Consider the following 24,082-nt stretch of genomic DNA (forward strand, 5'->3'; position numbering starts at 1 on the left):
AACACATTTTAATTACGGTTATATGGTGTCTGACATATGTTTAAAGACCACATATATAATTAGAGAGGAAACCCACTGTTGCCACTCAATGGGCTATCCTTTTCGATTGGCAACAAGGAATATCCTTGATATGCCTCATCTCAATATCTTCGCAAGCCAGTTACCGTAGGTACCAAAGAAAGAAAGAAAGAAAGAAAGAAAGAAATTTTTATTTAACGACGCACTCAACACATTTTATTTATGGTTATATGGTGTCAAACATATGGTTAAGGACCACACAGATTTTGAGAGGAAACCCGCTGTCGCCACTACATGGGCTACTCTTTCCGATTAGCAGCAAGGGATTTTGTATTTGCGCTTCCCACAGGCAGGATAGCACAAAACATGGCCTTTGTTGAACCAGTTATGGATCACTGGTCGGTGCAAGTGGTTTACACCTACCCATTGAGCCTTGCGGAGAACTCATTCAGGGTTTGGAGTCGGTATCTGGATTAAAAATCACATGCCTCGACTGGGATCCGAACCCAGTACCTGCCAGCCTGTAGACCGATGGCCTAATCACGACGCCACCGAGGCCGGTCCGTAGGTATCATTCCGTATTTAAAGGAAGGATGGAAGGAAATGTTTTATTTAACGACGCACTCAACACATTTTATTTACGGTTATTTGGTTAAGGACCACACATATATTGAGGGAGGAAACGCGCTGTCGCCACTTCATGGGCTACTCTTTTCGATTAGCGGCAATGGGTCTTTTATATGCACCATCCCATAGACAGGATAGCACATACCACGGCCTTTGATGTACCAGTCGTGGAGCGAGAAATAGCGCAATGGGCCAACTGACGGGGATCGATCCCAAATCAACCGCGCATCAAGCGAGCGTTTTACCACTGGGCTACGTCAGGAGAAAACTAAAATTTAAGTGCAAGGCGATCAATTTGCCACTCTCCTAAAACTTTCGAGACGAGTGTGGAGGTGAGCGGGGATGATCACCCGCCTTTCCTGGTGAAGATTGTCATTGGTATGAATTTAAAGCTGAAATATCTCTGTCGGGACCTCCAGCTTCATTTCTCATTAAATCATTGAAATGATACAGAAATATGGCCGATTATTAAATGGGAACTGTATACGAATGTGCATGGAACAAAATGTCTTCAAATAATATTGAATATTCAGACGGATAGATTGAATGGTGTACATATTGTTGGCGAGGACGGGCAGACATTTTACTTTCAAACTATGCACTGTGTAAGGATGTGTCAAGGTGTTGTTAAACATAATTGCACCATTCAATATACTGATGATCTGAAATCATTCAATAAAAATAATAAGATCACAGCTAGATTACTTGTCACTGATTTACCCACCAGAGTTAGAAACTAAAGAAAGTTTCAAATGTGTTTCATACATTGATCTATACATAGCTATTCAGAACGTCGTTGACCTTCACTCAAAGTTGTATGATAAAAGGGGTGACTGAACATCTTTCAAATAGTCTAGTAATTTTGCAACTTCTGAGATACCTTGGGGCATGCTCATCATATGAGCTGATTTTGATGACCGACATATCGTTATTCTGGTGGAGAAAATGTTTGATGTAAGGTTATAATGACTAAAATGATGTCTGATGCAATACTCTCTTTTGACCTTTTCATCTTTTTGGTGAAAATCCTGTACATTTCAACTTTGAACTTGATGTCTGTATTCTATGCTAATATCTGGTGCTACCGGTGGGGTAGGATATGCTCAACTTTCGCGAACACCTGGAATCATGACCGTTTTTACAGTAATTCACGAGTGCATGCCATTACGGCTGTATATATTTCATTGAGCTCTATCTTGTGAAACTTTGGATTTTCTAAGCCAGTCTTTGGAGTGGCAGTTATCATGCGGCATGTGCGGGAATGATGCACATCCTGTTACGGATCTCCTAAGCGGAGTGGCAGTCCTCAGGATGAGCACCTAATAGTGGATCTTGGAAGCAACCACGACTTTGCATAACTTCCTTTTGGCTCTACCGTATGCAAAGATACGATTTTTATATCGGAATACGGTTTTGTCATTCAATTTGTTTGTTTTGTTTAACGACACCACTAGAGCATATATTAATAATCAACTATTGGATGTCAAACATTTGATAATTCTGACTCGTAGTCAATAGAGGAAACCCATTCCATTTTCTTAATGCAGCAAGGGATCTTTTATATGCACTTTCCTACAGACAGAAAAGCACATACCATAACCTTTGACCAGTTGTGGTGCGCTTGATGGAACGAGTAAAAACCCAGTCAGTTGAACGCTTCCACTGAGGTGGTTCGATCCCACGACGCAAGCACCTCAAGCGAGCGCTCAACCGATTAAGCTAAATCCCGCCCATTTGTCGTTCATATAGATATGTATGTATGTATGTATGTATGTATGTATGTATGCATGCATGCATGCATGTACATGCGTGTATACGTGTGTGTGTGTGTGTGTGTGTGTGTATTTAAATACCCCCCACGCACACACACACACAAACCCAACCAAAACAAACAACATCCCCCACCCCACCCCTGAAAAAAAGAAAAAGAACAACAAAGAAATAACAAAAACCCCAAAACAAACGTTGACTGTCACGATACATGGAACAAATTAATTGTATTGGAGTTGAAGAAGAAAATCAAATTAAATTCAAATGCAAAGATGACATTATTAGACAATGTCACATTAACAAATATATAGACTTTAGACAAATGCTAATTATGATATAACCAAATGAATGATAACCAAGTTACTCTCAAGCGATTTAGAAAACTCGTTGTGTGGAGTACACCGAGTACGCATGTAACTGCAATCGAACTCGCCTTTACAATATGGCGTTCCTCTTTGCGTCCCTGGACACAATTTTATTTTGACACCGTCACGGAATTCATTTTGAACAAAAAGGTCCCATTGATTCTTTAACAAACATAGTGCTATTCAAAAGCTACGATATGGAAAACGTAAGTTTAAGACAAATTATAATTGTAACATCGCGCTTAAATTTAATGTTGCTCTTTCGAAACGTTGCGTTGAAAGTCTTATGTGTGTTCAAGAGAGCGAACGCTCGCCTCTTTTGATGTTGATGACACAAGCGCTTGCGATCAGAAAGTAGTGCGTTAGAGAATACAAGATAGATATTATGGATTTTTCGTATTTTCTTCACTTGTACAGATTATAATAAATAAACGGCCTTTATTTACTTTTTATTTTATGTAGGATCTAAGGTCAACAGTCACTCTTCATACCCCATCAATGTCCCAAACTGCGTTCACCTAACGACAAAAACACGTATATGATATTTACAGAAATACTATTTTTAATTTTTCATCTACGATATGTGAAACAAATTGCAATCATTTAACATGAACAATCAACAATGTGGATGTAAAATAAATACATTCTAGTAAACAAAAGTGAATCACCCTCTAGTAAACATGAACGAGTGCCACATTTCTAACTGCATTCAGACACATGTGTTTGCAAAAAGTATCATACCGCGCATGTGCGGTTCGTCATTTTCCATTTTTAAGGCCATTACATGAAAAATATATGTTTCTTAAATATGCACAGTTGACGAACACATTGTTAAATATTTTTTTAAATACAAATATAATAAAATATATTGATTAAAAGAAAATATTCAGTTTGTCAAGCGTTCTGGTCCAGTCCGCGTTTTACCAACACAGATCGCTAACTCTTGATGTCAATACTGATAGGCATTACGTTCATACCAGTGAATAGTTTGTAAAATATATTTTTTTTTATAATGAATTGATTGTTAATTAACACAATTTATACACTCAAAATTATTTACAATTGCTATAAATAGATTATGAATACTGTTCACTACAGTAGAGGCACAAAAATGTAGCATACATTTTGCAGATCAAATATAATAATTGAAAACAAATTCTAACAACATGGGGCTTAAAAATCATAAAAATTAAATGATTTGGCCTTCTTGATCTGGCATGTGTGGAGTCATGTGACACGCACCGAATGTTAATTCATCCAACTCCCATTTTAAGTCAGTTTCTACGAGTCATGTGGACCCGATATGGATCATTTTAAGGAATAAACAAAAACGACTTAGTAAAATTAATGATTTTAGGGCTTTGTAAAGTTTTGTATGTAGATACTTATTTGTCTGCACTTTATTGGCAATGAAAATGTTTCTGAACTGTAAAGAAAAACCTCACAAATGAACGACTAGCAGATGACAACAAATCGGATATTGATTGCGTCAACCATTCATGAGAAAACAAACTGAACAGAGTTGCAAGCATAATGCAGTTAGGGACGTTGACGACACATTTTGGCATGGTACACATAAAATACGGATCTATGAAGTTGAGTTGGGTAATTCCGTAAAGGTTTGGATTGTGTACAGTACTCTCTACTATGGTATGCCAGAACAGTACTAATATTGAGTGATCTCCCATTTGTGAAGTGTAAAATGTAGAATATTTTGAGTATGCTCTGTTTCAAAATTGTTTACGAACGGTTTACCATCTGATATTCGAAGCAGGTAATGTACACCAGGCGGGTAATTTCGTACACCATATTGGATAAGTCGTTACAGTTGGATAGCTATGAATAAAATCTCACCAGGCCAATATGTTTGGATTGCATTTGATAATGACAGATGTATGGTTTCAGGCTCGGATCCAAGATTTTTTGCAATGGGGTGGGTGGGGGGGCTGCAATCGAGGATTGGCTATATACACGACAAAAAGTTGTACATTAGCACTTTATATATCTCAGATTTTCCATATTCAGATATATCTGAATTGAAAAATAAATCGGTCATATAATTGTTAAATTAAAGATAGATACGTTCAGCAATAAAACTCTGGATGTCAAAATATAATCATCCCCTCCCCGTTTCATTACAGCTGGGGTCCATGTAGTTACTGATTTACATTTTTTTTTTAAATTAGCACATGAATTAAATGTACAACAAATTCCTGTCTGAGGGTAAACAGTATCTTAAAATGATTCTTATACAGTTCTTACAGACTGTCCTGAGACGAGGATAGGATCCGTCTGTGCACATAATTTTGGTTTCTGGGTGTGTATATGGAATGTTTCTGCAGCTGTAAAAGTGTCTTTAAATGATGGAGGTTAATTTTGTACACTTTTTATGTGTAAAATTTGTTTGTTTTTATAACAATTGAACATGAATAACATTTATTAACTTCAAAAATATTATTAATGTTTAATATCACAATACCTGATATTCATGATTTATTCAGGATACATTTATTACACATAATAACTGGTGTAGTGGATATCAACAGTTGGTGCTTTTCTTGTCACAGGTGGGTTATTCAGCTGTGTCACGGAAAGAACTCTCAGTCAATCAGTGTGGAACACCTTAGCTAATCGTAAATATGGATATAAATAGCAGGAAATGCCCCGTAAATTATTTAAAGATGAAGTAACAATATTCTGGGTAAGCATAAGCTCCAGCTGTTGGCCATCAGGATAATGCTTTTACCCTTACCCTTTACGTGGACTAGGATTATCTATAGAAGGTAAGATTTATGTTTTTCAGTTAATTTGTTCCCTGGATGTACATACATAAGTAACTTTGTTTTTCTTTTTTTCAGATTCGTCCTGGAGTTGGAAAGAGACCACAAAGTGAGGGTTTTTTTTAATGTCCATTTATTAATCATGTCTATACAAACTAATTTTTATTCAGGAAGCACGACATGTGAAATATTTCAGTAATTTTGTAATTTAAAAAAATATATTTGCTCAAAAACATTTAGTAAATGTTATGTGAATTTATGTGCCTGGTAGCCATAGTTTGAAATGTACTGAAGTACTAATTAATATTATTACAGTGAAACCTGAACAAACCAGAATCTTGGTAAAGTTTCATGGTCCTGAATTTTCTAAATTCTACAACGCGAGCCTCAAAACACTGGATCCTGTCTAAATCGGATCAATATTAGGCCCCCGATGTGATCCGGTTTAGACAAGTTTCACTGTATAACTTCAATTCTTTATTCACTTAGACCATATACATGGTACATGAGGTAATATAGTAATATAATATTTACAAAGTGAAAAAGATAACATTTCGAGAACAAAGTGTAATAAATAAATAATATAGTAAATACATATTCTCATGTTCATTTCTAGATCACATTCTTGTTAAACCTTGTTTAATGTAATCACATAGTTTTATTACAGTAATACATGTTTACTCTTCTTTCATTCCTTAAATTTTATTTATTTTTCTAGTCTTAAACCACTAAATAGCTTATAACAAATACAGGGCTTCTAGATTATGGTAGCCCCACTCCCATGGCTAGTGATATTTAGTATTTAGTAAATACCTACTACAACTAGCCCAACGGCTAATGGAAAAAAAACCCTTGTCAAATGCTACAGTTACATATTTTGTAAATATGAATATTCTGCCCCCTCTTTCCACCCCAATCTAAGGATTTTTAAGCTCTATATCCCTTTTTGGGTGACATCTGATTATTACTAGTAGTAAAATTGTATTTATTTAAAGTAGGGCTAGTGAATTTTTAATCATGGCTAGTACATTTTTAAAATCACTGATCCCATGGCTAGTGGATTTTTATAAAATTCTAGAAGCCCTGAACAAATAAGAAAATTGGTTTGTTGTTGTTATGATAATTTTAATTTTGTTTACGTTTCTTTTTTTAAAGTTGTGATTTTTTCTTTTAGAAAATAAAGATTATGATGATATTCTTGGAGATCTTCTTGCACCTGATGGTAAATTTTAAACATTTATATTTTATTAAAAAAAATTTAACATGACATTTGTCTGTAGGATAGTGCATATAAAAAATCCCTTGCTGCTAATCAAAAAGAGTAGCTCATGGAGTGACATCAGCTTGTTTCATTTACCATTATTTGTGTGGTTCTTAACCATAATGTTAAATGCAATATAACTGTAAATTAAAAATGTGTCGAGTGCATTGTTAAATAAAGCATATCTCTCTTTAGTATATGATATCCCACCAGTATCAGCACTGAGTTTAGAACTGAAGAATATAATGGAATAGACATCAACACTGTCTCCTGTCCAATTGTTTACAAATCAAACCTGTTTTATGCAGCCAGAGAGAAAAAAAACATGACCTTTTGAGACAATTGACAGTTGCAAAATAATACATGTAATATATATTTTTACTACATGATCATACTACGTGTATATTAGATGATTTAGAAGAATATTAAAACTTGTGGCATTTTAAGGCAGATATTTAATAGAGATGTTTGCTTGAGCAGTTACTCTTAAAGGAAACATGTCACGAGACCATATTATAGCTCATTTTAAAAGAAAAATGATATAAAAATAATATACAAATAAGTTTATAACAATAAAATACATGTAGTTAACTTAAAATGAAGAAATTGCGCTAATCAGTATCAAAGTACGATTTATGCATATTTATTCGTGAGCATTCGGAAAAAAAGGGAAGTGACGTCAGAGCCTCTGTACTCTTCCATTGTTTGTTAATTGTTTATATATGGAGTAAGGGGCTTACGATCTTTTCAGTCCAACAGTGCCATACTGCGCAGCCTTTGGGTGTAAAAATAAACAGTTTAAACGATCGGGATTGTCTTTTTACAGCTTTCCAAAGGATTGTATCCGAAGAAAGACGCGTGTATTTTATCGCAAAACAAAAGATTGGACACCAACACCACATAGTACTTTGGTGTCAGCCTATTTACAGCCCGGAGCCCGGAGACAAAAACAGTACTCGGTTGCAAATGCCGAGGTGTACATTGTACATATTTGGCACAAAGATACACCTCAGCATGATGTATTTATATATGTTAAAACATGTTTGTTTGTTTTTTCGGGGGAAAAAAGAAGATTTTTCATGTTAGGGCTGTAGGCCTACATAACAAAATCTGTATTCACCGTCCAAAGAAGGAAACGTCAATAAGTAATTAAATATGGCATATACAAACATGGGATTTGGCATGAGGATACATCTCAGTACGATGTATTTAAATATATTTTAAAAAAACGTGTAGAAAACAAAAATAATGTTTTTAATCTTCAGGCTGAGTACGTCACAAAAACGTTCCTCATCGCCCGAAGCCCCAAAGTAACACGAAGTTCAATACAAAATAAACCACTACTGTCGGTGTCGAAATAACTATTATGTTTCATCCACGGGCTGACTTGAGAATCGGAGTGTTGTTTTAGTTAATTGGTCCTTTCTTTCCGTGGCCTGCACATGTGATTCCTGATTGGCAGGTGTATATTGCAGGGTATTTACCAGGTAAGTGATTACCACTGTTTAGACATACGTACAAAATACTTGCCAGTTTTTTAAGATCACAGGTTATTGTGGCGTAACCTGTCGCGACTATAGTACAATGTTAATGGACATTATCAGCCGCCCTGCTTTATTACTGTAAATAATGCTGTAAAACCCTTGATTAAGTAGACTTTCTCCATCTAAAATTACAAAACTGACCAATTACGTAGTACCAAAGAAAAGAAAATTATCACTTGGGTATCGTGAATGGTCGTTTTTACTCTAACGCACCCTACCAATAGGCCTAATAATATGCTGCTTTTTTTTTAAAGAGAGAAAAATACTATAACCCCATTTCGTTCTATTGATGCAAATTGAAATATATTTAGTTAAAAAGTTGATTATACTCTCAAGTCATTTATGTTGTTTTACAAGTCAGGTTAATGAAAGTGAAGCCCCTTGTCGTAAATTAGAGCGTCTGTTTACACTGTGCATACAGATTTCATTATGTACAGCCCGAACATGAAAAATTAGATATTTTCTAAAAAAATAAAAAAATGTTTGTCCTACATTTATATTTTTTACATATTTAAATACATCATACCGAGGTGTATCTTTATGCTAAATATGAACAGTATACACCTCGGCATTAGCATCCGGGTTTTGGTTTTGTCTCCGGGTTACTTTCGGGCTCCGGGCTGTAAATTGGTCGACCGGTCTGGTCTGGCACCATCGGTTTCTCCACCCTCCGACTCGCTATCCGTTTTCTCTTCAGTATCACTGTTGTAAGTAAATGTGTGTCTTTCTTCATTTACTAACAGCTCAAATTGATACGGCAAAACATTTTGTGAACGGACACTCATTGTTTTGGTAAGCTGTGCAAGTCTTAGATTCTTTATGAGTGGTACGGACTAATGCTTTTAAGTGTAAGGCTTCAGATCAAGCGACGCATCTCTGACGTCACGGACCTCGTGATTGCCCTGCTCATTAAAGATCGGCAATTTTCGCTAAGAGCTCGTATTTTTTTTTTTTTTTACAGAGTTATTTTAAGTAATTAATTTTTATTTTTTTTTTTTTTTAGGTTATTCAATTTATAATTAATTGTACATGGTTAGTGCCAAATATAGGTCACGTGACATGTTTCCTTTAAGAACACGAACATTTCTTTCAATATGACAATATATTTAATGAATATTAACCAAATGAACCTGAGACTTGTTAATATTTCTTGCAGATGTTATGTTAAAAAAGAAGCCAGGACAACCTCAGACGGTAAGAACACCATATGAACAACAGAAAATCATGAAGACTTATCATAAAATACAACTTGCAAGTACAGAGTGCTTGATTTTCTACTGAGTAATCAACCTACTTAACTTTCCTCTTGCATGTGAATCTTGCCTTAGAAACCCTTCTCATATGTGATTTGCGAGAGACCTAGAATCACAAGATTTGCGAGAGACCTAGAATCACAAGATTTACGAGAGAGATAGAATCACAAGATTTGCGAGAGACCTAGAATTACAAGATTTGCGAGAGAGATAGAATCACAAGATTTGCGAGAGACCTAGGATCACAAGATTTGCGAGAGAGATAGAATCACACCTTAGAAACCCTTCTCATACTTGATTTGCAAGAGGCATAGTGTCAATCCTACACAAGAATAGTGAATTTTATTATTTACTCTGGAGGTATCAACCTATAATTTAAGCAACCACACACAATCCATTTTTGGTAAAGTCAAAGCAAATATTGGAAATTAATGTAACTTTCAAACTTTTATGATTTACACAGTGTTTAGTGATAAAACTATGGGGATAGAAATTAAATTCAGAATATTAATTATGAATTTGAATGATAAAATTTCCCACTCTGATAATTAATTATCTTTATAGGTTGCACAGACACCTGGAAAGAAAGCTGGAAAAAGGTATGCTCATAGTTTCGGTCTTCTCTGTAATTAAAACTGGAAAACTTGATTCATTTAGAATTCTGCAGGTTACAGAATTCTGCCAGTCGACTATACCACAAGAGGTATAGTGGACCTGAGTCTATTCTTAGACATCTTTAGAGTCTAGACTCAAATCTCTGATAATAGAGGCTGTCATTCAGGCACATGACGATTTTACTTGCTACTAATATTTTGGACTGGGGTTGTTGTTACAAGATTACAATGAATGTTTTCTGACAGAAATGCTCTATTACACTTGATCGTAGAACTTTCCAGATCAATAGTTATTGTGCCTCCTGTTTTGCCTCAATCACAATACTGTCAAAACTGTGTTGTTGACATAATTAAAATATGGGACATTGCTATCATTAGTTGTATTTTTGTTAGTCAGTAGACATCTTTCAACTGTGTTGTTGACATAATTAAAATATGGGACATTGCTATCATTAGTTGTATTTTTGTTAGTCAGTAGACTCATCTTTCAACTGTGTTGTTGACATAATTAAAATATGGGACATTGCTATCATTAGTTGTATTTTTGTTAGTCAATAGACTCATCTTTCAGTTAGGAGATAACCATATGGAGTTTTTAGATTTGAGGTGGTTATTGTCTCTTTGATCCCACAAATGTAATTTTTGAAAAATGAAACATTTGCAAGCATCAAATAGACAATAACACCCACAAATCTGAAAACTCAATATGGTTATGTCCATTGTAAACTGAATCAATTTTCTACAGAACTAACTGTATATTTGGCATTTAAAAAAAAAAAAACCCTGGCTACAGTCTAACTGTAGACCCTTGAACCGTCAACTTGGCCTGTTCCAATTGCTAATGATGTCACTTTCTAATGACGTCATTAGCTTTCCGGCTGTTATTTTTATTTGATTCCGGAAAAATAATGTAATTAACCAGTCACAATACAGAACACACTCACCATCAGTTTACAATTATCATTAATTGTTTTTCATCATGTTTTAGACTGGACACGAGTAAGAACATTTGTAAGACAGTTATGGTAGTAAAAATAGGTGGTGGTTAATCAGAGATGAAAGTTGGCCGCCTTTTGGCAGAATTCTGCCTTTTTGGTGCACCCCCCTAAAAAAAAACAAAAAAAACAAGGCACATACCCTGAACTGAAAAATATTTTAGCCTTTTTTGTCAAGTACCATTTTTATCCCTGTTAATTAAGTCCTTTGTGTAAAATACGTAAGTGTAAGGTGGCAGAGATAAAATCGGCACAAAATGTAAAACACAAAAGTCAGGTGAAAGACGAAAAAAAGAAAGAAATGTTTTATTTATTGACGCACTCAACACATTTCATTTACGGTTATATGGCGTCGGACACATGGTTAAGGACCACACAGGTATTGAGGGGATGTGGGTACCTGAAGTACAGTGAAGGATTATACCCTTTGTCTTGAAAATGTTTTCACTTTTGCAAGTACCTTTATTTACAAAAAAAACAAAAATTCATTATATAATGTTTCAGTGCTCTGTCCAATGAAATGTACAGCAGTCTGGCGGCGCAGGCAGGGAACGATGCCGATGAAGAGATCTCTGATGCCGATGTCAGCGAGGTGGCCAGAGCACTTGCTGTGAGTTTCACTTTTTTCCATGTTTTTAAAAACTTATTTTCGCACTTCTATCCAATTAAGAAACAAGCATGCTGTCCTGGATACACCTCACTCAGCTATCTGGGCTGTTTGTCCAGGACAAAGGATTAGTGGTTAGCACCTCGGTGGCGTAGTGGTTAAGCCATCGGACTACATGTTGGTAGGTACAGGGTTCGCAGCTTGGTACTGGCTTCAACCAAGAGCGAGTTCTTAAGAGCTCAATGGGTAGGTGTAAGGCCACTACACCTTGTTCTCTCTCACTAATCACTAACCAACAAACAACCAGCAAACAACTAACTCACTGTCCTGGACAGACAGCCCAGATAGCTGAGGTGTGTGTCCAGGATAGCGTGCTTGAACCTTAATTGGATATAAACATGAAAATAAGTTGAAATGAAATAAAAGTGGTTAGCTGTTAGTGTTTAGTGAGAGAGAAGTCGCTGTAGTGGCGTAACACCTATCCTTGAAGCCGTTAAACTTGCTCTGGCTGGGAACCGGTACCAGGATGTTAACTCAGTACCTGCCAGTCTTAAGTCCAGTGGCTTAACCAAGGCCGGTGAGTTTCACATTTGAAAATTGTTAAAAATTATGTTAAGTTTGACATCAAAATGTTGTGTTTCCTTTTGTTGAGGCCATGTGTCGGGTAATTGAAAATCTCAGTGAATGTTTTTGTTTGTTTTATGTATAATGTACATATTTAAAAGCAGTTTATTTTGCTTTTAGAAAAGATCCCTTGCTGCTATTGGGAAAACGAAGCAGGTTTTCTCCGAAGACTGTGTTAGAATTATCAAATATCTGATATCCAATAGCCTATAATTAATAAATCAATGTGCTCTAGTTGTGTCATTAAACAAAGCAAACTTTAACTTTGCTCACTGTGCCAAAGAAGAAGACAATGTGTTACAATGACCGCTAACACCTAATAGCCATATTTTAAAATGTGCTGGGGTGTCCACAACCAACATTCCTTTCATTTTTATCCTTTAATGTTTGGCTGTGATTGTTGTAGGGTTTGGATGACATGGATGCTGATCTCTTTGGTGGAACTTTGCCAAAGAAGAAAGGAAGCCTTAAAGAGAGAAGTAACAAGACGACACCTCGCAGAACACCCCGATCACGCAGCGGTACTCCCCGCTCTATGGCTGGAGGTCAAAGAGTTGCATCCCCTACTCGTAGTGACAGCCCTACAAGTCCGCCAGAAAGTGCCAGGTCAAGTCTGAAGCGGCGGACACCGAAATCGAAATCTCCAACGGTTGGTCAGATGATGCAAAAACCAGGGTCAGCGCCTGGGAAATTTTCAGGTTTGTACATTGTGAATGGAAGACCAACTTTGCAAGCCGAAGTACCATTTTGTAGAGTAGACTGTATTTCATACTTTGGCATAGTTTTACCTGCATAAACTGATCTGGAAATTGCCAGATTTCAATGGTTCTCTGTGGAAAAATGTAGGATTATCATGTAGTTGTTACACATTTCTTTGCTGTTATGAACAAACATAGCCATTTCCATGGTAACATGCTGTGTTTGCCACGAAGATCCATCTTAATCTAGACATTCTCTGCATTTACAGTTATCAGAGGTATTGGGTTACATTTAGTACATCGGCATATATTATTGTAGATGGGAGAAGTCATATGTTTTTCTCTTTCCAACCAGTGCACCACAACTGGACAAAGGCCTTGGTATGTATTTTCCTGTCTGTGGGAAAGTGCATATAAAAGATCCCTTGCTGCATTAGAAAAAATGTGGGTTTCCTCTGATGACTACGAGTCATAATTACCAAATGTTTGACATCCAATAGCCGATGATTAATTAATCGATGTGCTCCAATGGTGTTGTTAAATAAAACAAACTTTGACTATATAATTCACTGGAAGTCTGGGTAAATTTATACAGGTAACTATGTCAAGGTACAAAAACCAGTATTCTGTATGGAATGGTACTTTGGCTTGCAGGGCAGGACGTAGCCCAGTGGTAAAGTGCTCGCTCAATGCGCGGTCGGTCTGGGATCGATCCCCGTCAGTGGGCCCATTGGGCTATTTCTCATTCCAGCCAGTGCACCACGACTGGTATATCAAAGGCCGTGGTACTTTCCTGTCTGTGGGATGGTGCATATAAAAGATCCCTTGGTGCTAATCGAAAAGAGTAGCCCATGAAGAGGCGATAGCGGGTTTCCTCTCTCAATATCTTTGTGGTCCTTAACCGTATGTCTGATGCCATACAACCGTAAATAAAACGTGTTGAGTGCATCATTAAATAAAACATTTCTTTCTTTCTTTCTTTCTTTCCTTGGCTTGCAAAGATGATACAAGACTATATCCTAAATCGCATATTGCTGCTGGGCCATTGGTGGACCATCAGTGGTTTCATTGTTGCCTCACCACATCATTTTTGTCTTGCCAGTTGTGCCATTCTTCATGCTAGCAATGTGCTGGCATGGCAGGTTGTAGGACAGGAAGGTTTGTTGTCAAACCTGAACATGAGTTTGTTCAGTGGGGTCAGTAATCTTGGTTCTCCTGATCTGCATTTATCACTTTACAGCATGTACGATATGTTGTTTGTAGCATACAGTTTTCTTATAATTAGATGTAAGGAATATAACCTTTAATTGTTTCAATATACCCATGGGAAATTTGGCATCCTTTGACATATAAGATTTTAATTTTAACTCCTAAAGTTTAAAATGGGCTTTTAATTTTAACTCCCAAAGTTTGGAATGAGCTTAACATTCTTTATTTTATGTTAACAAATATCTGGAACTTCTGCATTCGAATTGTCCATATTTTATTTCAAAAGTTACAGCAAAACTTTTAAGGCCATAGTTTTGAATTGGGGACATGGTGTTCAATATCAGGGCCTTGCTAGATCAGTGAAGGAACTGTTATTCTCACATTACATCTTCACCTACATTTGTTTTTAGACCTATCTGAAGCTAGCGAGAACTTGAAGCCTGGGCAGACAAAGGCTGATGAACGACCACGCACAGTACCCAAGGCTAAGGCCAGGTTCGACTTTGGAGGTAAAACATTTACTTACTGTACAGAGATGAACATCACGTAGTCTTATCAGTTTTGATATTTGTTCATGTTTTATTGATTAACAGTTTTTGTAGTTGTTCAAAGTATTGTAAAAATTAATATTTTACTCCTTTTTTTTTTCTTCATATTTTTATAACTATTCTGTGAAGAAATATTTTTTTAGAGCTTCTTGTCACCACATCTCCTTAGCACCTTTTTTGTAAGACATTGTATTTTGGATAGTAAAAATGTAATGGGGTGTGTGTTTGTGTATTAAAATTGCATAATTGCAACAGTTTAGAAATTTTCATTAACAAGGATAAATAAATTTTAATCGGGGCCCAAAGTATTTTCTCTTTATTTACAGACATTCATAATATATCATTTGTTGTTTCTAGAATTCAGTCAAAATTATCTATTAGCTGTTGTGTTTTTTCCACTCCCGAACTCCATCTCCATTATCATGAAGAATTTTTTTTTATTTATTTGTAAGCTGTTTTATCTGTAAGTTAAGAGACATTGAAAAAATACATGATTTGTGGGGTTTTGTTTATTTACAGAATTTGATGAAGATGATCCTTTAGCTGGTATTTTATCGGACTCCGATTTAGAATTATCCAGTCAGATAGCTCAGAAAACTGTTTTTAAACAGCAGAAGTCTCTTGATGAGCCAATCAAATCAAAGGACAGTGGTAACTATGCTGACAAACATGCTATATTTAAATAGAAAATCTTAATAAAGAAGTCGAGCTCTCAAAAGACAATGGTAAACATAAGGAGCAACATGTTCTATTTAACTGTATAATAATTATGAATCATTCAGATCACCAAAAGACCATGGAAAAAATATGAATAAATGTTATATTAAATATTTTAACAAGTAATTTTTGCCTAATGAACGAATTGGATACCCAAGAGAGTGGTAACGTACAAAGAAATATTTATAATAGATAATATTAATATTTATTAAAAATGGTCATTTCTGTTATTTTGTATATGATATACATGTATACAGTGAAACTTCTCAAAACTGGACCCTCTGTAAACCAGAATTGCCTCAAAACCAGACATTGTTTACTGTCCCTTTTTAAATGACAGTACAGCACATAACCTCAATAAACCAGATACCCTTTAAAATGGGACATTTTACTTGGTCCTGAGTGTGTCCGCTTTAGAGGGGTTTCACTGTATAACCATCATAGCATGCACCTTTTTTGTGCCTGCAGAGTGTAGGGTTGTAGGATTGAGCAGACATAGATTTTTCACATGCCAACTACTATGTCCACGACCGGTATATTAAAAACTATGGTATGTGCTATTCTACCTGCATGAAAGTATATACATAAAGCCTTTCACAACTAATTTTTTTTTTTTTTTTTTTTTTTTTTTTTTTTAAATGTCTAGAACCCGCAAGGAAGAAAAATGTTTTTGACAGACCCCCAACTCGAAGTGGTAGTAGTGGAAAGCCTGATGAGGACGTAGTTACAGAATCTCCTCCAAAACCAGCAGAACCACCTCCGAAAGTGGCAGAACCTGTGCAGAAAGCCAAACCAGGTTGTTATGGCTGTATTTGATACTACAGTGTAGTTCACAACAAAATAAAGAAAAGATATTTTGAATGTATATAATTAAAAAGAAAATTAAGAGGGTTTCTTAGCTATACCTTTACCATCTTGACGTTTTATGTGTATCTGTAAGTGGGAAATTAAAAAATAATACTTTACTTTTCCCCACAAAAACTATTTTTATACAAATACGAGAGTCCGATATACATCAAAATACAAATATGAGAGAGTCCGATATACATCAAAATACAAAATGTATTGTTAATTGAAACAAACATTACCTGGTTTACCTGTATATCTGATTAAATGGTATTTTGCTTAGACAGTATATTGAAGTCTTCATCCCTTTTTATAAAAAAAAAAAAAAAAAAAGAAACATTGAATACATTTAGTGCTGTATTTGATAAAATGGCCCTTTTGATTTTTTATTTCAACCGTATGTTAAAGACAATGAATGTAATATATTTTAATTGCAGAAATGAGGAAAAAGGATGAAGTAATTTTCAGTGAGGATGATGACATGCTGTTTGGTTTGGAGGAAAAGAAGGAGAAACCGGAACTCAAGTCGAAGCCGATGACAAAAGACGGTGGCGACAAACCGGCCAAGTCTATTATGGATAGCTTCCTGGGCAAAGGTGTCGGAAGCAAGCTGTTTGAGCCAAAGGAGAAAAAAGATTTCGTTCTTGATAAGAAATACACACAAGCAAAAGGTATTATTTATCTTTGATCTGTTTATAAAATCCTCGACTGAAAATTAACTATAGTCCTTTCCATCAGAGAACGTTATTTTCTTACTGTGGTATATACTACAAGTTATTTATTTCTGAGCCAATTGTTTTCTAAATTGCACATAAAAATAGTGGGTTTTTTGTAATTTTCAAAACATGTTTACTTTTCTTCTAACATCAATTCAAATGAAATTACCGTATTTGACAGGAAATAAGCCCATGTCTTTGAATAAGCCCCCCTCCGTTTTGATAGCATTTAAGAAATTAGGCCCTCATTTGTAAATAAGCCCACCCCCAACTTCGTCACCTTATAAATGACATGAAACTGCAAATTTGCTCAAAGTTCATTTAAAAGGTCATACCTCCTGCAGATAATTAAACACAAATGTAACACAATATTTTACCACCAGTGAGATTTAGCAGTCTAACAATAACAGTGTGTAACATTGTTTTCAATTTCATGCCTGCAGTATTTCTCTGAAGTATCCAAGCTCAAGTATGAACTAAAAACCAATGTCTATTTTTACCACCACACTGGGTCTGCAGTTAATGCTAATTAAGCAAATACCTTATTCTGATTGGCTAAGAACAATGACCTTAGATTGATAATTCTTTGTAGTGTAAGCTGGCTGCCTGTGTCAGAAACGTGCGTATACGTTATTGAGTTTGTTGTTAATTGCTGTTGTTTTAAGTCTTCTCAGCATTAAATTTTGAATGTAAATAAACAGCACTGGTAAGTAATTGTAACATAGAAGGTGTGTTTCTGATAATTAGATACTAGTAAAAAAACAAACAATTTAATTAATAAACAATTATTATTTATTAATAACAAATGGAACACTAATTAATAGATGAGCTACAGAACGTTTTTTGTTTTCTTCCTAGTTTATTTAAGTGTTGTTATTTATTTTAATTATTATTATTTAAAAAAAAATCAACAAAACTGGCCCCTTGTCTAGGAATAAGCCCACCCCATGCTAAGCTCACAATGAGTTGTCTTGGCCCCCTGGGCTTATTTCCGGTCAAATACGGTAAGTGCAATATACAATGTTCATGGAGCAGAGATAGAAATAAGCAGAATTTTTCATTAGTCCACCAGACAAGTACATTGAGAAATCTACTTGTCCAGCAATGTTTTCACTTGTCCAAAGGTTTTGTTTTATTAAAGTACAAGGACTGTATTTTTGGTTTCTCAAAATCAAATTGTATTGAACATTTGTACTTGTCCACTGGACAACCATTGAGGTACATTTTGCTTGTCCGAGCAGATTTTCACTTGCCAAGACAACGGTGCTTATTTCGAACACTGTGGTGGCTTCGAAGGACTATAGATCTATTTGCAAGAGCAGATATGTTGCAGGTAGACCTAGTGAAATCATGGTTGACAAAATATTTATTTTGAAGTTTTGTTAAGTAAATATGAAATAAAATTGAAACACATTTTATGATAGCCATATACAGTTGTGTGAAATCAACTATAAAATATAAATAATAAAAATGTTTTCAGATGACAAAGAAGAAGAAGATTTTTTATTTGGTTCATATCAACCTTCTATGGCATCAGGCTCTCGACCGACTTCCAGAAGATCTGTTCGGTAAGTAATAATTATATGTTCGTAAAATTTCTACATTTTATGTGAAAACAAATGGGTTAATGTCATCTCGGCACAAATAAAAGTGTCAGGTGTGAACCAACATTACATGGACTAATAATCAAGAATGGCTGTATTTGTTGTAGACGACAAGCCTTGGTGGCGTCGTGGTTAAGCCATCGGAAAAAAGGCTGGTAGGTACAGGGTTCGTAGCCTGGTATCAGTTCCCACCCAAAGCGAGTTTTAACAACTCAATGGGTAAAAGTATTTTTCAGTATTATATTCCTTAATCTTATAATAATAGGTTGTCATTATTTATTCATTGTTCCATTTCATTACATCAGTTTTCAAGATGATGACGACATATTTGGTTTGGACAAGTCTTCATCAAGAGGCAGAAGCCAGTCGCCCAGTAAACCACAGCCTGTGACAGATGACATGGGATGGCTGGAACAAGCCGCACTGCCAAAACCGACCGCCAACAAGGTCGATACTGCACCAGCCAAGGAGAAACCCGTTGAAACCAAACCAAAATCCAGCGCTGCTGATTGGCTCGGGTTAAAGGAGTCCGAAGATGAGGAGGTTTTCCAACCAAAGAAACCGGTCGGCCCATCACCAGATCCAACAGAGATGAATAAGCTGTCACCAGCACTGAAGACCGAGTCCGGAATGTATTCGCCGAGGACTAACAAGAAGAACGTACCGTCATCTCCATCTTTGGCACGACCAACTCCACAGAAGGAGGATGATTACCTTCAGCTGGGAAAGGAGATTGACATGGATGACATTCTGACGTAGGATTTTTAATTTTTTATATTTTCATGGCCTAATCTTTAAAATTTGTTACTTAAGGCAATTTTGTAATATTTTTGCCATAGGCAAAATGCTTATCTACGGTAATATTGAAACTGCATATGGCAATTTTAACCAGTAACTTTTGCAGCAAATGAACAAAAATTATACCATCAACAAACTTCAAAAGTGTTTGTCCAGTGGCAAAAAACTGCCATTGGTGAAGCACTTGACCTATGGCAAATTATATTATAGCTATGGAAATTGTTATCTGTGCCATTTTTAAGTTTGAGTCTTGTATTTTAAGGTTTTTTAAATACTTTAGGTGATTGGCTGATAATACAAATAAAAAGTAATATACACACATTTACTTGCACATACAAACACACACTTTATTTATATTAATACAGGGTTTAAGCTGTCATGTGCCAGATTGCCAGATGCAGATACAGTTCATTCTTAAATAATTTTCCTAAAATGTAATTTGAAAATCATGTAACTTTTATAAATCAATCGCCATTCTTGCTGTTTGGCTAATTGAAGCTTGAATCTGAGTACCCGATCATCAATATTAGAATTTCCAGATTTCTTTTTGTAACCCACTTTCATCACTGGTTTTATAGTCGGTCTGTCAGTCTATCTGCCTGTCTGTTGGACGTCTGTGTCCATAATTTGATTATTATATTTTTTTTTAATTCTACGAATAGGACAAAGCCTGAATCTCCAGTCTTTAAAGGTGAAAGTCCGTCTGTGTTCTCTAATACTGCTGGAAGTGGAGATCTCTTTCAATCTCCCCCGACTCATGTTTCCACCGCAGTGTAAGTCGACAGTGTTACTTTCTTATTGTTATTAGTCAGCTACTGATCCATTCGAAGGAGACTATACAATTTATGTTTGTCTGTGCCATATATAGTTTTTCTGAACCTTTTTTTTTCTTTCAATGTCTGACATACTGAACTGAAATTGTGTCACTTAGTTTTCATGCTTACCACCATACATGGCACTGCACTCGGTAAATATAGCCACCTACTTTTATCAAAGAGCCCTTGTGCTTTCGAAGATAATAAACACGATGTAGCTGATTTCTTATGTACGCTAAGATATTGGTAAACAGTTATTAAAATGTGTCTTTTTAATACAGATATAACTAAAATGTGTGTGTAAAGCTGTTGGCTAATTTACTGCAGACAGTATTGTCTTAGAGTTCTTCTACATAACAAAATGTATCTGTCGTCTTTCTGTTTTACAGTATGCAACAGCCGGTTGAGCGACGTAGAAATAAACCCATCCAAGAAGCCCGTCTTTCTCAGTCTGGTAAAATTAAATTTATATATAGCTACTAAAAACAGACACTCTACTATGTTTTAAGTCTAGACTTTACTCAAATCTGAACTGCTACATACAGTTTGTATGGCATTATGAAAATATGATTCCAGAATTTAAAAAGTTTTATAAGCATAGGGCCTTATTGGAAATTGTCTATTAATGTAAAATATGAAACAATAAAGACGACATTATAAATAATCATTATGAATACATAATCTCAGCATAATGGAAGTCTTGAAAAATGTGGCAGTAATGAAATATATATCTTTATAGGTTTACAAATCTTCAGGATTCAAGTTCTTTCTGTATAATCTTTATAGGTTTACAAATCTTCAGGAGTCAAGTTCTTTCTGTATATATCTTTATAGGTTTACAAATCTTCAGGATTCAAGTTCTTTCTGTATAATCTTTATAGGTTTACAAATCTTCAGGAGTCAAGTTCTTTCTGTATAATCTTTATAGGTTTACAAATCTTCAGGAGTCAAGTTCTTTCTGTATAATCTTTATAGGTTTACAAATCTTCAGGATTCAAGTTCTTTCTGTATAATCTTTATAGGTTTACAAATCTTCAGGAGTCAAGTTCTTTCTGTATAATCTTTATAGGTTTACAAAACAGTAATAATTAGATTAGTTATATATGTTTATATACTTTTGTCATTATCAAATACATTATCTGATGCCCATCTAGTACTGCAATATAGCACCTATAAAGACTTCCCCTTTTGTACGATTCATTTGACTTATTCAGCAAACAGTATCTGATTATTCTGTATTTGATATTTTACAGCACACAGAAGTCAGAGGAGGCTATCCCAGGAATTGGATCAGTCTCTTGGGAGTGGTGAGAACATTCAGTCTGGTATGGTGAAATCAGCAGATACAGATTTTCAGCACACACAGGTAACATCAAGCGTGAAGCAATGGGCAATGTTTCATTCCAGTACAGACTCCAGTGGTGCACCTCTAAAATCATACACTTTTACCTACTCTGTGTGTCTCCTGAGTCTGTGACTTCAAATGGGGGTATTTACCTGGCAGGGGCACTGGAGGTTTCGTGTACCATGCTTTTGGATGATACAGAGATAACTCAACTGATAGCAACTGTGGAGCACAGTTCTCCCATGTAGGGCCTAACAATTAAATTGTGTTTCTCGAGAATCAGTCCTACCTAGAATTTAATAAAAAAAATTTTAAACATAATTTATGGTGGGGTTTTTTAAAACATTTTTAGTATGTAGGTGAAAATAATTCATAGTATTGGATCCATAGGGTGGAATGTTGTAAAAAACCCAAAACAAAAACAAAAAAAAAGAAAGCTGGCATATACATTTTGCGATTGTTTTTTTCAGGCCTAGTGGAAATACTGCAACTTCATCATTCATCTCATCATCCTTAAATGTTTGTGATGTTCAAACAAAAAATAATTTTGTCCTTATTACATACTTGTGACATCTAAAAAAATAAATAAAAGTAACCCAAATTTAACAGCAATTGATATGAAAACAATGACATCCAATATTTTCATTCCATAGTCAAACTGACAGTGTAACATAAAGTTTCTGTTTCATATATTTCTAGGCTCTGGGACCCACTACCCAAAAATCTTCAATTCTGGAAAGCTTCTTACAAGAACCGATGCCTCAGATTGGTTTAAAGGCTCGCTCAGGCCAGATGACCTCTTCGCTGCAAGCCGAGATCCCTCCACCCACCTCTCTACAGCCCTCCACCTCACCGCAGATACCTCAGATGCAGCAGCAGCTAGCGCAGCAGCATGCACTGCAACAACAGCTGCATCAGCAGCAGGCTGAGGTGGACAGAATGCGGAGTAGCCTGCAGCAGCAGCTTGAAGCACCAGGTTTCCCTGTAAGTGAAGAAACCAGTGATATTAACCTGACTACTGTATTCAGTTTAAATGAAAAACATTTTGAGAGGGTACAAGTTTATAACTTTTGTGTGTGTGTGTGTGTGTGTGTGTGTGTGAATTAATGTTTTCCACACACCTTTTGAACCAAAATAGTTTTTAGTCATAACTGAAAATCTTTTCTTTTTTTTCCTAGCCAAACCAAGATGCACTTGACAGTGGTTACCAAGCACCGGTCTCTCTTCCGTATCAAAATATTCCTCCTGGTGGTGTTCCTGGTTCTACAGCAGAAACGTATGCTTTGGTAAGTCTGTTGATGAGAGTTGGCTTTTGTGTTGGATGCTTGCATACAAATTCAAAATTACTAAAATCAAATCAAATAAATGAATTTTATCAGTATTTGAATTTTTTTTTCTTCTTTTCTTTTCTTTTTACAGTGAATTAAGAACTTCATGTAAAAATGTAAGGAAAGATCTTAACATAGACTTTGGTCTGTTGATCAGTCTCAAATATTAATATATATAGAGTTTTTAAAAAGTATTTAGTCAAAAATAGGGCAAAATTCATTGGGGCACACATTTACATGCATTTCCATAACACTTTTTTTTTATCACTTATAACAAGAGTTGTCACAGATTTAAAAGTGTTTTTAAAATGCTATAGGAGGTCCACTTTTCCATGTATTCTACACAAGCCAATCCAAAACCATCTGGCATACATGTCTGTATATTACATTACAAACCTTCTTAAATGGCCACCTCTGTTACCCAGGGCTTCTAGAATTGTTTTTAAATCCACTAGCCATGGGATCAGTGATTTAAAACATTTACTAGCCACGATTAAAAATTCACTAGCCCTACTTCTCTTTAAGTTAATAAAATTTTACTAAATAATAGTAATAATCAGATATGTCACCTAAAGAGGGAGATCGAGCTTAAAAACACTAACATTGGGGGGTGGGGGCAGGATATTCATATTTACAAAATAGACTTAACTGCAACATTTGACCAAAAATAATTCAGTAGCCGTTGGGCATGGCAATAGTAGTTATTTACTAGCCCAACATTGAATATCACTAGCCATGGGAGTGGGGCTACCATAATCTAGAAGCCCTGCTGTTACCTAGCGAAGGATGGGATGTATCCCAGTAGTAAAATACTTGCCTGATACATGTTGGGTCTCTGATTGATCCCCGTTGGTAGGCCAGTTGGCTATTTCTTGTACCATTTTTTTTCTGTGGGATGCTGCATATAAAAGATCCCATGCTGCTCATCAGAAAGAAAATCCCACTGCGTGATGGCAAGAGGTTTTCCCTAATTATCTCTGTAGTTCGTAACCGTTTGTCT

At 35.6% G+C, this 24,082-nt stretch overlaps 1 protein-coding gene across 1 annotated transcript in view; it reads left to right on the plus strand.

The window, feature by feature from the left end:
• Positions 1-2,857: 2,857 nt before the first annotated feature.
• The window catches only part of LOC121378199 (fas-binding factor 1 homolog), a 32,707-nt gene continuing 11,482 nt past the window's right edge, over positions 2,858-24,082 (plus strand). The window contains exons 1-18 of the mRNA XM_041506278.1: positions 2,858-2,986; positions 5,639-5,669; positions 6,735-6,782; positions 9,522-9,559; positions 10,183-10,217; positions 11,732-11,837; positions 12,865-13,156; positions 14,776-14,874; positions 15,433-15,564; positions 16,277-16,426; positions 16,914-17,147; positions 18,673-18,760; positions 19,102-19,551; positions 20,257-20,367; positions 20,799-20,863; positions 21,663-21,775; positions 22,454-22,738; positions 22,933-23,040. Coding sequence (XP_041362212.1) covers positions 2,978-2,986; positions 5,639-5,669; positions 6,735-6,782; positions 9,522-9,559; positions 10,183-10,217; positions 11,732-11,837; positions 12,865-13,156; positions 14,776-14,874; positions 15,433-15,564; positions 16,277-16,426; positions 16,914-17,147; positions 18,673-18,760; positions 19,102-19,551; positions 20,257-20,367; positions 20,799-20,863; positions 21,663-21,775; positions 22,454-22,738; positions 22,933-23,040 — 2,394 coding nt within the window. The 5' untranslated portion in view covers positions 2,858-2,977. The remainder of the gene's footprint in view (positions 2,987-5,638; positions 5,670-6,734; positions 6,783-9,521; positions 9,560-10,182; positions 10,218-11,731; positions 11,838-12,864; positions 13,157-14,775; positions 14,875-15,432; positions 15,565-16,276; positions 16,427-16,913; positions 17,148-18,672; positions 18,761-19,101; positions 19,552-20,256; positions 20,368-20,798; positions 20,864-21,662; positions 21,776-22,453; positions 22,739-22,932; positions 23,041-24,082) is intronic.

The sequence above is a fragment of the Gigantopelta aegis genome, chromosome 8, assembly GCF_016097555.1.
Source record: "Gigantopelta aegis isolate Gae_Host chromosome 8, Gae_host_genome, whole genome shotgun sequence".
In the NCBI taxonomy this organism is placed as follows: Eukaryota; Metazoa; Mollusca; class Gastropoda; order Neomphalida; family Peltospiridae; genus Gigantopelta; species Gigantopelta aegis.